The sequence below is a fragment of the Drosophila albomicans genome, chromosome 2R (assembly GCF_009650485.2).
Source record: "Drosophila albomicans strain 15112-1751.03 chromosome 2R, ASM965048v2, whole genome shotgun sequence".
Lineage (NCBI taxonomy): Eukaryota > Metazoa > Arthropoda > Insecta > Diptera > Drosophilidae > Drosophila > Drosophila albomicans.
Genome location: NC_047631.2, coordinates 16,962,243 through 16,976,781, shown reverse-complemented (window position 1 = coordinate 16,976,781; position 14,539 = coordinate 16,962,243). Strand labels below are relative to the sequence as shown.

The following is a 14,539-nucleotide window of genomic DNA, read 5'->3' as shown; positions in this document are numbered from 1 at the left end:
TTATTGACTTAGTAATCACAACTCTAAAATACGCGAATTGAATGAAAACAATAATATATGTAAGTCTGTCTACGCCTTTTTACAAATTTAAATTTAAAATTTACGGATATAAACCAAATATTGTTAGCTTTTAGTTCATGACTTTATTTTTATGAAGTGAAAATATTTATTTATTTAAAAAGGCTAGATATACTTATAATTAACACTTACATTATTTCTAAAGCACTTGTTGTAAAGGCCTTCGGCATGGAAGTGATTTATTCTGATTTATTGTTAGGTCTTCTATAGTCGGAAGTCAAAATACATTTCATCGTTGGCTATGTATGTTAATATCAGCTCTTTACAATTTTTGCCCTGTCAATGAAAATATATAGTTGACACTAATTCATTATTATCATGGTATTGTATTCATTGAGGCAATGTGTCTCTAAATTTATAAAAATTAAGTTTAAACATAAAATATATAACTCAATATATACCCATTCAAGTATCAATAGATTGTTTTAATATTAAAGTATGTGTTATTATTATCATTGAATTTCTCCAACTAGCTCAATTATTTTTTGCTAGATAGTTGCCCAGCTTGCCAAGTCTCTGCTCTGCCCATTCCAGATTCTTCCGTATTGTTGTCAGAAATGTTTCTTTGAGAGTTTCTGCCGATTCACCAAATCTGTGAATGTTTCTGTCCATAAAGATTGTGAACTGCTCTTCTTGCTCCCGCGTCGTAAAATAATCAACCATATCACTTAGGACATCGATCATCTCATACTTGCCCAATCTAAAAGTTCAATAAATTAGTTAATAATTCCGAGGTGTTTCTTGATATTTTACCTGGCAACAAACTCATCGATGTTCTCACTTATCATAGAAAATATGGGACCAATTAAATCTGGATTATGTTTATAGATTTGTATCAAATCATTCGTATGTTTATAATGTGGTATCACATGGAATAATTCGAGTTTGAAATATGTACTATAGTCCCTTGAGCAGCTAATAGCTCGCAAAAGAAGATCCTTCTCATCGGAATCTGTTTTATTATTATATAAATGCCAGAGACGAGCATGAGCCGTTGTTCGAGAAACTGCACAGTAAAATGTCTCCCGATAATCTGGAGATGGTTTTCCAATATTCCCCTCAAAAAGAAGTTTCACTTGGTTATTACAATTGACATTTTGGTATTTGCAAAGCCATGAGACGTGCATCTCTCGATTGTACACTCTCCATACCGTTGTAGGCTGCGCGCCAGGGAATATACTCCATTTCTATACCTAAATATTCCATAAACTCAAAGACTTCAGCATAATCAATCATTCCAGCGAATGCAAAGTTAAAAAGATCATCAATGATTTGTGCCTTAGTCGTAGCTGGGACACGTCGGCTTCTAGACGTTGAGAATAATTGTTTAATTTGGGTGAGAATTGCTTTATCGTAGAAAACTCGATAGTAGTTGGATTGCTTTTGGTTTAAGATAATCCATTCAATGGGATTTTCAAAATAAATTTCAATTGTAGTCTCATACTTATTGAAGTACGTGTAAGGTGTCAGATTATAATAGCTTTGATCCAGATTCGTTGTGAAGGTAATTGGAATGGTATAACGTAAGGTGGCATCACTACCGTCTTTATAATTATATAGAAAACGTTTTTGATGTAAGATTATTTTTTGGTTATCTTGGGTGATGTTCACATGACCATTGGGTAGCCCACCTGCTCCGTGAAGTCGGCAAAGAATGTATCCAAATCAACTTCAGGCTGAGATGGCCAGTTTTGCTTGAGATGAGCGAACAAATCGCTGGGATTTGTGTTTTTTAAATGACTAGAAAGAAAAAAGTTAAAATAAATTCAAGAACTTGGATGGAGATCTCACTATTGCTTCAGGTAACTGATAATAGATTTGTTAAAGTTGTCGCTTCCCATTAAACTTCGCCACATCCGAATGATGCTAGCACCCTTGTCATATGGGAAGAAGGTGGCCTCGTTGCCAATTACATAAGACGATTGTATGGCTATCTCGGGACTAGTTAAGGCCAAAGAAGTAGCCACTGCATCCTTTTCAAGGATTCTCTGAAGATAATCTACAACAAACTGTTCTTCCATGCGATATTTATAGTGATAGATCTGTAGAGAAAGAGAACTTTAATATGCAGTAATAATATCAATTTATTCCAACAATTTTTTTTAATAATTGAAGAGAGTCGAGAATAGTCGAGTTGATTATACTGTTACTCATATTTTTGTTTTGCGGTTACAACTTTAACATCTTTCTTTTCATATTTACCTGATCGGTCATAAAGATCTCGTAAAATCGAGGAAAGCCTTTATTTAACCAGATATAATTCCGCCAGGATAAAGTATCTCTATTTCCAAACCATAAGTGAGCTATTTTATTTGCAATGTTTCTAGTTGTAAACTCTTTGCTCTTGAGTCCGTCAGTGTATCCAGGCTTATGGATTAGCACTTCTTTGCTATAAATAGAAGAAAACCAAATTAATTTAGCTAGTCTTGAGCCAAATTAGAAACTTTCTCAACCTAAAAATAACAAGGCCCCAATTCTCCTTGGCATTTCCGAATGACCCAGGATCAGCTGCAAATAGCAGGACTTCATTTCCTAGTTGTTTATAAGGCATCTGAAACAGGTCGTTGTAGGCAGCTATCACACGTTCTCCAACATTGTAACTGAACTCTGTGTAATTATAATACTCAGGCGCAGATAAAATGGCAAATTCACTGCGATTTCCACGAGCTTGGTACTTGGATATTAGAAAACCCAACTGATATGTAGACATAATTGGTGTGACATCAAAATGATCCACATAACTGTCATTTCTGCAATTGAAAAATTGAACGCAATGTCTCTCTAAATTTATAAAAATTAAGTTTTATTATTCCGATGAATTATGTGTAAATTTAAATATAAAACGCAATATAAAACGCAATATATATATATATATACAAGTGTCCATAGCTTGTTTTAATATTAAAGTATGTGTTATTATTATCATTGAATTTGTCCAACTAGCTCAATAATTTTTTGCTAGATAGTTGCCTAGCTTGCCAAGTCTCTGCTCTGCCCATTCCAAATTCTTCCGTATTGTTGTCAGAAATGTTTCTTTGAGAGTTTCTGCCGATTCGCCAAATCTGTGAATGTTTCTGTCCATAAAGATTGTGAACTGCTCTTCTTGCTCCCGCGTCGTAAAATAATCAACCATATCACTTAGAACTTCGATCATCTTATACTTGCCCAATCTAAAAGTTTAATAAATTAGTTGATAATTACGAGGTGTTTCTTTATATTTTACCTGGCAACAACATCATCGATGTTCTCACTTATCATAGAAAATATGGGACCAATTAAATCTGGATTATGTTTATAGATTTGTATCAAATCATTCGTCCATTTATAATGGGGTATCACATGGAACAACTCGAGTTTAAAATATGTACTATAGTCCCTTGAGCAGCTAATAGCTCGCAAAAGAAGATCCTTCTCATTGGAATCTGTTTCATTATTATATAAATGCCAGAGACGAGCATGAGCCGTTGTTCGTGAAACTGCACAGTAAAATGTCTCCCGATAATCTGGAGATGGTTTTCCAATATTCCCCTCAAAAAGAAATTTTACTTGGTTATTACAATTGACATTTTGGTATTTGCAAAGCCATTTTACATGCATCTCTCGATTGTACTTAGTAAATATGCCTTCAATTCTTCCAGACTTTGTGCCTCGTAAAGAGAATACCAGAGTTGTAATATTTGTAAGATATTTCTCGAAATGGGGTAGTTGTTGCGGGGTTAATCGGCGAACAACTCTCTCCATACCGTTGTAGGCTGCGCGCCAGGGAATATATTCGATTTCTGTACTTAAGAATTCGAGAAACTCAAAGACATCACCATAATCGATCATTCCAGCGTGTGCAAAGTGAAATAGATCATCAATTATTTGCGCCTTATTCTCTACTGGGATGCGGCGACTTTCGATTGTAGAGAATAATTGTTTAATTTGGTTGAGAATTGGTTGTTCGTAGAAAACTCGATAGTAGTTGGATTGCTTTTGGTTTAAGATAATCCATTTAATTGGATTTTCAAATGAAATTTCAACTGTAGTCTCATTCTTTTTGAAGTACGTGTAAGGTGTCAAATTATAATGGATTCGATCCAGATTTGTGGTGAAAGTAATTGGAATAGTGTAACGTAAGGTGGCATCACTACCGTCTTCATAATCATATAGAAAACGTTTTTGGTGTAGGATTATTTTTTGGTTATCCTGAGTGATGTTCACAATGACCATTGGGTAGCCCACCTGCTCCGTAAAGTCGGAAAAGAATGTATCCAAATCAACTTCAGGCTGAGCTGGCCAGTTTTGCCTCAGATGAGCGAACAAATCGCTGGGATTTGTGTTTTTTAAATGACTGAAAGAAAAAAGATGCAAAAACATGCTACCTTAGGAGGGCGGATACTTACTATTGTTTCAAGTAAGAATCGATGGATATCTTAAAGTTCTTGCCACCCATTAAATTACGCCACATCCGAATAATACTGGCCCCCTTATCCTCTATGAAACCGTCAGTCTGTTTATTGATATCAGCGAGAGATTGTACGCTCTTCTCGGGACTGGTTAGGGGCAAGGAACCAGCTACCGCATCTTTTTCAAAGATTCTTTGAAGATTATCCACAACAAACTGTTGATCCAAGTGATAACTGCGGCAGTTCTATTGGGAAAGGACACTATTTATTATATGAAGTAATAATAACAATGTAAAACTTAAGATATTTGTAAGATACAGATGGAATTCGTTTGTCTTTTTTGGATATTTTTCATTTTATATTTACCTCATCAGCTATAATGATCCCGTAATATCGAGCAAAGCCTTCGTTTAGCCAATAGTGACTCCACCAAGATAAAGTAACACTGTTACCAAACCACATGTGAGCAACTTCTTTTCCGATCGCACGACATGTGAATTCTTTGTTCTTGTAGTAGTCCGTGTAGCCAGGCTTATGTACAAGCATTTTTTCACTATAAAAGAAATACAAATATTATTGATGAAGGTAGTCCATGACCAATATTATAAACTAATAACACCTAAAAATGATAAGGCCCCAATTCTCCGTTGCCATCTCATCGATCCAAGGCGCAGTCGCAAATTGCAAAACTTCATTTCCAAGTTCGTTGTAGGGCATTTCAAATAGTTCATTGTAGGCATCTGTCACGCGTACTCCAGTTCCGTAACTAAATCCGGTGTAATTATAATAATCCGGCGGTGTAAAAGTTGTAAATTTACTGATATCGCCTTGAGCTTGATACTCGGATATTAAAAAGGCCAATAGATATGTAGACATAATTGGTGTGACATCAAAGTGATCAACAAAACGCTCGTTACTGAAATTTAAATTTATGATTGATTTTGATTCAAAAAATATTTATTGTGCTTACCCTTCATTTGTCGTTCTCAACAATTTGGTGTTACTGATGGCATTATAGCCACTTGGTCGACCAAGGTGAAGTTGAAACTTTGCCTTAAATGTAGGTTCATCGAAACAAGGAAAAACCAAGCGAGCATAAATGGTCTTCAGTTGTGTTAACAAGACCTCAGAATGATTGTCAGCTATTTTAAACAGACCTGAATAATCGTATCTAAAATTTCCTGTGTATTTGAAATAGAGAGTGTAGTTCTCATTGGCAGTCAATGGCTCTAATAAAGGCACTGTTAAAAGTTGAGTCTTCGGATTAAATATCAGTGAAGAAATCGTAACGTTTTGGTACAAAAGACCATTCATATTATAAACCAAACAGCTCGATATGTCGAGGGAGTCCTTATGAAGTGTTATTTCGTAAACATCACTTTGATTCGTCTGTAAAGTTATTGCAACTTCTCCGTCAAATGTTGAACCCAATTTTTTGTACTTTTCTTCGACGATGTCGATGGTTAAGTTGTAAAAAGATGGCAATACACTTCTGCTGAGCCGGTAGCCAGTACTACTAGCTATTACAGTTATTGATATAGCAGCGACGAGCAACTGCCAACGAGAAACAGAACCTTCCATAATGAAAGCTAGTTGAATACTGGAACTAAAGATTTTGTGTCTTATAGATATATTCAGCTATTTAAATTCTAAAATGAGAATTAACTGGAAATTATAATATATGCCTGGGAATGCTTTATTGCTAATTTGAAATTAAAATTTTTGAATTGTTTGAAACCGGTTTTATGGCAATCAATTATATGAAACAATTCTATGATGTTAAGCTGAAACGCAAACGAAATTTCGGTAGCTTTAGCTATAAGCTCTTTTTCTAAGAAATGTATATAGTATGTATAACTTGTCTTCCTGATTAATTAAGGTTTTCCGAGATATAGTTTGGATGTAAGTGCATCTGGGTCTGAAAGTTAACTTTATTGGGCAAAGGCATGACAGTTGTAATTTTCAAGCTAGAGTTGGGAATTTTAGTGCATACAAAAAGAACTATAGTATTTATGATTCCTGATTTGGTTGTGATAGGATAAAAACTGTAGAAGTTATTAAAGAAAAACTTTTGTATAACAAATTACGCCGACTGCAATGGAGTTTTGGCTGAAAATCTTGTATATTTCTTATTTTCCATAAAAAAATACATTTCAATACTACAATTATATACATTATATTCTGTTATAAATTTCAATTAAAAGGTTAAGGCCTAATATCCTTTATTAAGGCATCAAGATTTTGAGCATCGCAAATATTTTAAAATAATTTGCTTGTTTTAAGTTGTGTGTTTCGAATTATTTATGTTACAATAGTCAATTACATTTTTTCGAAATTAAAGATGTCATTGTGCCTAATTCCATTTTGCCAGATATTTGTCTAACTTTCCCAATCTCTGCTCTGCCCATTCGATATTCTTACGTATCGTGGTCAAAGCGGATTTTAGTGTTTCTGCACTTTTATTATCAAATAAGTGAGATTTGTTTTCAACAAAATCAGAAAACAGTTCTTCCTGTTCCCGCGTTGTAAAATATTCAACCATATCCTTTAGAACAATGACCATTGGTAATGTGCCTATTCTAAATGTTAAAAAAATTAGTAATAAGTGACGAAAATTACTCAATATCAATACCTGTCAATCAATTTCCAAATGTTCTCTCTTATCATCAAAAATATGGGAGTGATTAAATCCGGATTTTGTTGATACATCTGAATCACACCGATTCCCTGTTGGTCATCATTTTCAAAAAGAAATACCTCCACTTTAAGATATGTCGTATAGTCCCTTGAACAGCTAATAGCTCGCGAAAGAAGATCTTTCTCGTCGGAATTTGTCTCAATATGATATAAATTCCAGAGGTGAGCATGAGCCGAAGTCCGTGAAACTGCGCAGTAAAATGTCTCCCGATAATCTGGGGATGGCTTTTCAAGACTCCCCTCAAAAATAACATTCACTTGATTAATACAATTGACATTCTGGTATTTACATAGCCACGACACGAACAAGTTTCTATTATACACATCGAACACGCTATCAGAGCTACTTGATTTGGCAGTAACTTCATTAAAAGCCACATATGAAATATTTCTAAGATATTTTTCAAAATGGGGTAGTTGTTGAGGGGTTAATCGCCGAACTACTTGCTCCATACCAACGTAAGCTGTGCGCCAGGGAATATGCTCGATTTCTGTACTTAAATATTCCATAAACTCAAAGACTTCAGCATAATCGATCATTCCAGCTTTCGCAAAGTGAAATAGATCATCAATTATCTGCGCCTTATTCTCTACTGGGATGCGGTGACCTTTAATTGTAGAGAATAATTGTTTAATTTGGGTGAGAATGGGCTTATCGTAGAAAACTCGATAGTAGTTGGATTGCTTTTGGTTTAAGATAATCCATTCAATGGGTTCTTTAAAAGAGATCTCAATCGAAGACTTATTCTTATCGAAGTACGTGTAAGGTGTCAGATTATTATATGTGCGATCCAAATTCGTTACGAAGGTAATTGGAATAGTGTAACGTAAGGTGGCATCACTACCGTCTTCATAATCATATAGAAAACGTTTTTGGTGTAGGATTATTTTTTGGTTATCCTGAGTGATGTTCACAATGACCATTGGGTAGCCCACCTGCTCCGTGAAGTCTGAAAAGAACGTATCCAAATCAACTTCAGGCTGAGCTGGCCAGTTTTGCTTTAGATGAGCGAACAGATCGGTTGGACTTGTATTCTGCAAATGACTACAAAGTAAAAAGTCACAAAATTACGAGATATAGAGAGGATGAGGAGCTCACTCACTATTGTTTCAGATAACTTCTAATGGATTCCCTGAAATTCTCGCCACCCATTAAATTACGCCACATTCTAATTATGCTGGCCCCCTTATCCTGCGTGAAGGTGTTAGACTGGTTGTTGATTTCAGCGGTAGATTGTACGCTCATCTCGGGACTGGTTAGGGGCAAGGAACCAGCTACCGCATCTTTTTCAAGGATTCTTTGAAGATTATCTACAACAAACTGTTGATCCAAGTGATAATTGCGGTAGAGCTGTTAAAAGGTATTAGAATTTAGTATAGTATAGATATGTTTTATTTCACATTTACTTGATGAGTTAGAAAGATCTCGTAAAAGCGAGCAAAGCCTTCGTTAAGCCAATAGTGGCTCCACCAAGATAAAGTAACGCTGTTTCCAAACCACATGTGAGCAATTTCATGTGCAATATTCAGACATGTGATCTCTTTGTTCGTGTGGCCGTCAGTGTAGCCAGGCTTCTGGACGAGAATTTTTTCACTAGACGTAAAATAAAACGGATGACATTACGCTTTTGATGACAAAAATGACTAACTTTTAGCACCTTAAAATAATAAGGCCCCAATTATCCATGGCATTATCATCGAACCAACCTGAAGTCGCAAATAGCAGAACCTCATTTCCCAGATTCTTATAGGGCATATCAAATACTTTATTATAGGCATCTATCACGCGTTCTGCAACATTGAAACTGAACTCTGTGTAATTATAATTCTCAGGCGCAGATAAAATGGCAAATTCACTGCGATTGCCTCGAGCTTGGTACTTGGATATTACAAAAGCCAATTGATATGTAGACATAATTGGTGTGACATCAAAATGATCCACATAACTGTTATTTCTGCAATTGAAATTTAATATTTGTAAAACTTCGAAGAATATTCACCATGCTTACCCTTTTTTTGTTGTTCCTATCAATCTGGTGTTACTGACGGCATTATATTCACTTGGCCGACCAAGGCGAAGTTGAAACTTTGCTTTAAATGCAGGTTCATCGAAACAAGGAAATACTAAGCGGGCATATACGGGCTCCAATTGTGTTATGTAAACGCTGTGATACTTGTCGGTTTTGTAGAATTCAGATAATACACCTTGCCCTCTGCTTTTTACATAGCCAGTGTATTTAAAATATAGAGTATAGTTCTCATTGGCAGTCAATGCCTCTAACAGAGGTACTGTTAGCAGATGTGTCTCCTGGTCATACTTGAGTGAAGTAATTGTAACATTTTGGCACAAGATGCGATCCTTATTATAAACTAAACAGCTTGATATGTCAAGAGAGTTCTTATGAAGTGTTATTTCGTAAACGTCACTTTGATTAGTTTGTAAAGTAATCGCGACTTCGCCGATAAATGAGTAGCCCAATCCTCCATTCCTTGATGCTTGTATGTTGATGGTTAAGTTGTAGAAAGATGGCAATACACTTCTTCTAAGACGGTAGCCATCACTTTCGTTTCTGGCTATCAGAGTCACTAATATAGCAGCTATGAGGAGCTGCAAACGAAGAACCGAACCTTTCATATTTAAAGCTTGCTCAATACTGATTCTAAAGATTTTGTGTTTTGTTTAGATATACGCAGCTATTTAAATTCTAAGAGGTGAATTAACTGGAATCTATAATATAAGTCTATGTACGCTTTATTGCTAATTTGAATTTAAAATTATAGAATTGTTTAAAACCGGTGTTTTTAATCAATTATGTCTCACTCAATTTTAGTATTGTTGTGACTTTGCATTTTTATACCCGCTACCCATAGGGTAGAAGGGTATTATAACTTTGTGCCGGCAGGAAATGTATGTAACAGGTCGAAGGAGGCATCTCCGACCCTATAAAGTATATATATTCTTGATCAGCGTCAACAGCCGAGACGATATAGCCATGTCCGTCTGTCCGTCTGTCCGTCTGTGTGTCTGTCCGTCCGTCCGTATGAACACCTAGATCTCAGAGACTATAAGAGATAGAGCTATAATTTTTTTTCGACAGCATTTGTTATGTTTGCACGCAGATCAAGTTTGTTTCAAATTTTTGCCACGCCCACTTCCGCCCCCGCAAATCAAAAAAATCGAATAACAAGCGTAATTGTAAAGCTAGAATTGCGAATTTTGGTATATACAATAATAACTATAGCATTTATGATTGCTGAAAATTTGGTTGCGATCAGATAAAAATTGTAGAAGTTATTAAAGAAATAGTTTTGTATGGGCAAAAACGCTTTCTATGTGTGTGTTGTATGTATGCGTATACGTATACATGCTCGCCTCTATATTTGTATCTGTATGCAAGAGGCACTGCGATAGCTCCATTGGTAGAGTGCAAGCATATTACTGTTGCGGTAGTCGAGGGACTCGGGTTCGAGCCCGCTCGGGGAACAAACATTTTTTTTTTTTTATCGTATTTACAACAATTATAAATCAACATTGTGGATTTTATTAAAGAAATATTTTGTATGAGCAAAACCGCTAGCTATGTATGTATTGTATTTATGCGTATACGTATATACATGCTCATCTATATTAGCATCTGTATGCAAAGGGGTTCTTAAGCAATGCGATAGCTCAGGTGGTAGAGTGCAAGCCGCGCATGTTGTGGTGCCCGGGTTCGAACCAGCTCGAAGTACAAACTTTTTTTTTTTTAACCACCCGGTCGGTGGAGCTCGAGTTCAAATCCCGATCGAAAATACATGCATATTTATTTTTAATATTTTGAGATTATTACCGTAATATTTTGCTTTTATTCAAAATGGGTAGCGGGTATTTCACAGTCGAGCACACTCGACTGTAGCTTTCTTACTTGTTTATTTTTAAGTTCAATCGGAAGCTAAATTTCAAAAGGTTTTTGTTCTTACCGATATACTTATCATTGTTATGAATAACTGGTTAAGAAAGGGTTCAGGTTTCTTTCGAAAAGTTTGAACAATCTAACTATAATTCTATGAACTATAATTAGACTATAATTAATTATCAGAGCCATTGAAGCAATATAACTTTTACGGTAATAAAATAAATTTTATTTATTTCTGCATTATTATTCATTATTCCGATAGACATAAGTGGTCAGCACAAGTAAACTTTATAAAAGTAACAAAGTTTGAGCATTCAAAAGTGGTTTATTCATTTGCTGATGTGTATATTATTGAGTTCTTTCTTGAGGTTATACAACTGCCTCATTCCTCTTTGCTAGATAGTTCACTAGCTTGTCCAATCTCTGCTCTGCCCATTCCAAATTCTTTCGTATTGTTGTCGGGAATAACTGTATGTCGGTATTTGTCCTATTATCAAATCTATGAATATTTTTGTCTATAAAGATTGTGAACTGTTTTTCTTGCTCTCTTGTTGTAAAATAATCAACCATATCACTCAGGATTAGGAACATATCATACTGGCCCAATCTATAAATTTAATAAATTAGTTGACAGTTACGAAGTGTTTCTTGAAATCTTACCTGTCAACAAGTTCCCCAATGTTCTCTCTCATCATAGAAAATATGGCATCAATTAAATCAGGATTTTGTTGATAGATCGTTATCAAACCGATGAACTGTTCGGAATGACGTAATAAATGGAATAATTCGAGTTTGAAATATATTGTATAGTCCCTTGAACAGCTTATAGCCCGCGAAAGAAGATTCTTCTCATCAGAATCGGTTTCATTATGATATAAGTCCCATAGGCGGGCGTGAGCATCCGTTCGTGAAACTGCACAATAAAATATCTCTCGATAGTCTGGGGATGGCTTTTCAAGATTTCCCAGAAAAAGAAGTTCCACTTGCTTATTACAATTGGTATTCTGGTGTTTACACAGCCATGATACATGCAAGACTCGATTATAGACATCCATCACGCTATCAGAGCTGCTTGATTTTGCTGATAGTTCATTAAAAATCCCAGTTGTAATATTTGTAAGGTATTTCTCAAAATAAGGCAGCTGTTGTGGGGTTAATCGCTGAACTACTCTCTCCATACCGTGGTAAGCTGCGCTCCAGGGAACATAATCGAATTCGTATCTCAAATATTCTAAGTATTCGAAGACATCTGCATAATCGATCATTCCAGCGAATGCAAAGTTAAAGAGATCATCAATGATTTGTGCCTTAGTCGTAGCTGGGACACGTCGGCTTCTAGATGTGGAGAAAAATTGTTTAATTTGGGTGAGAATTGGTTTATCGTAGAAAACTCGATAGTAGTTGGATTGCTTTTGGTTTAAGATAATCCATTCAATGGGATTTTCAAAAGAAATTTCAACTGTAGTCTCATTCTTTTTGAAGTAAGTGTAAGGTGTCAGATTATAATAGCTTTGATCCAGATTCGTTGTGAAGGTAATTGGAATGGTATAACGTAAAGTGGCATCACTACCGTCTTCATAATCATATAGAAAACGTTTTTGGTGTAAGATTATTTTTTGGTTATCCTGAGTGATGTTCACAATGACCATTGGGTAGCCCACCTGCTCCGTGAAGTCTGAAAAGAACGTATCCAAATCAACTTCAGGCTGAGCTGGCCAGTTTTGCTTGAGATGAGCGAACAAATCGCTAGGATTTGTGTTTTTTAAATGACTAGAAAGAAAAAAGTTAAAATAAAATCCAAGAACTTGGATGGAGAACTAACTATTGCTTCAGGTAACTGTTGATAGATTTGTTAAAGTTGTCGCTTCCCATTAAACTTCGCCACATTCGAATGATGCTAGCACCCTTGTCATTTGGGAAGAGGTTGGACTCGTTGTCAATTACATAAGAAGATTGTATGGCTATCTCGGGACAAGTTAAGGGCAATGAAGTAGCCACTGCATCCTTTTCGAGGATTCTCTGAAGATTATCTACAACAAACTGTTCTTCCATGTGATATTTATTGTTGTAGATCTGTAGAGAAAGAAAATAATAAAAATGTACACTAGTAGGGAGTCGGCAATAGTCGAGTTGATTATATTGTTACTCATATTTTGAGTAAATCTTCTCAATTTAACGAGTTTGATATGCATTTGCAACTTTGACATTTTTCTTTTCATATTTACCTGATCGGTCATAAAGATCTCGTAAAATCGAGCAAATCCTTCATTTAACCAGAAATGACTCCACCAGGATAAGGTAACACTATTTCCAAACCACATATGAGCTATTTCATGTGCAATCATTCGAATAGTGAGCTCTTTGTGGCTGGGACTGTCAGTGTAACCAGGCTTATGAATCAGCATGTCTTCTCTATAAATTAAAGAAATCCAATTTTACTAAGCTAGCCTTGAGCACAATTAGAAACTTTCAGTACTTAAAAATTATAAGGCCCCAATTCTCCATGTTGTTATTGTTGAGAGTCCAAGGCTTAGTTGCAAAGAGCAGGATTTCATTTCCTAGTTGTTTGTAAGGCATCTGGAATAATTCGTTGTAGGCAGCTATCACGCGTTCACCAACATTGTAACTAAACTCTGTGTAATTATAATTCTCAGGCGTAGATAAAATAGCAAATTCACTGAGATTGCCTCGAGCTTGGTACTCGGATATTACAAAGGCCAATAAATATGTAGACATAATTGGCGTGATATCAAAGTGATCCATATAACTGTCATTTCTGAAATTGAAATTTTAGATTGTAAATTATTTATTTAAAGAATATTTATTAGACTAACGCTTTTTTTGTTGTTCTTATCAATCTAGTGTTACTGACGGCATTATATTTACTTGGTCGACCAAGATGAAGTTGAAACTTTGCCTTAAATGTAGGTTCATCGAAACAAGGAAACACAGATCGCGCATACTGACCCTTCAGTTGTGTTAAGTAAACTTTGTGATATTCGTTGGTTTCGTATGATGATGAAAATAGACCTGTGTCATGATTGCCAAAATATCCAGTGTATTTGAAATATAGAGTATAGTTCTCATTGGGAGTCAATGGCTCTATTAGAGGCACTGTAAACTGTGGTGTCGTCCAATTAGATTTTAGTGAATCTATTGTAACATTTTGGTGCACGGCACCATCCTTATTATAAATTAAACAGCTTGACATGTAAAGGTAGTCCTTGTGAAGGGTTATTTCATAAATATCACTTTGATTAGTTTGTAAAGTTATTGCGACTTCGCCGTCAAATTTATAACCAAATCTTCCATGTCCTTCTTCCTTGACATTAATGGTTAAATTGTAGAAAGATGGCAGTACACTTCTACTGAGGCGGTAACTATTGCATTCACTTATGTTTATTAGCGTCAGTGATATAGCAGCGACGAGCAACTGCCAACGACAAAAAGAACCTTTCATAATGAAAGCTAGTTCAATAC

At 35.5% G+C, this 14,539-nt stretch overlaps 4 protein-coding genes across 4 annotated transcripts in view; 1 reads left to right on the top strand and 3 right to left on the bottom strand.

The window, feature by feature from the left end:
• Nucleotides 1-14,539, top strand: part of LOC117576729 (probable muscarinic acetylcholine receptor gar-1) — a 108,680-nt gene that overhangs the window by 20,235 nt on the left and 73,906 nt on the right. The gene's annotated exons all lie outside the window — the stretch shown is intronic.
• LOC117573471 (aminopeptidase N-like) lies at nt 498-5,838 on the bottom strand. Its single transcript, XM_052007451.1, has 7 exons — nt 5,437-5,838; nt 5,086-5,382; nt 4,833-5,019; nt 4,464-4,711; nt 3,313-4,411; nt 832-842; nt 498-778 (listed from the first exon to the last, which is right to left on the bottom strand). Exons 1-7 carry the CDS (start codon nt 5,778-5,780, stop codon nt 553-555), a joined length of 2,412 nt encoding a protein of 803 aa, XP_051863411.1. The 5' UTR covers nt 5,781-5,838; the 3' UTR covers nt 498-552.
• Nucleotides 8,541-9,815, bottom strand: LOC127566035 (membrane alanyl aminopeptidase-like). Its single transcript, XM_052007449.1, has 3 exons — nt 9,173-9,815; nt 8,822-9,118; nt 8,541-8,757 (listed from the first exon to the last, which is right to left on the bottom strand). Exons 1-3 carry the CDS (start codon nt 9,796-9,798, stop codon nt 8,556-8,558), a joined length of 1,125 nt encoding a protein of 374 aa, XP_051863409.1. The 5' UTR covers nt 9,799-9,815; the 3' UTR covers nt 8,541-8,555.
• Nucleotides 11,701-14,020, bottom strand: LOC117573469 (aminopeptidase N-like). The gene is made up of 5 exons (XM_052006852.1): nt 13,932-14,020; nt 13,536-13,835; nt 13,285-13,471; nt 12,882-13,132; nt 11,701-12,829 (listed from the first exon to the last, which is right to left on the bottom strand). The coding sequence occupies exons 1-5, from the start codon at nt 14,018-14,020 to the stop codon at nt 11,716-11,718; spliced, it is 1,941 nt and encodes a 646-aa protein (XP_051862812.1). The 3' UTR covers nt 11,701-11,715.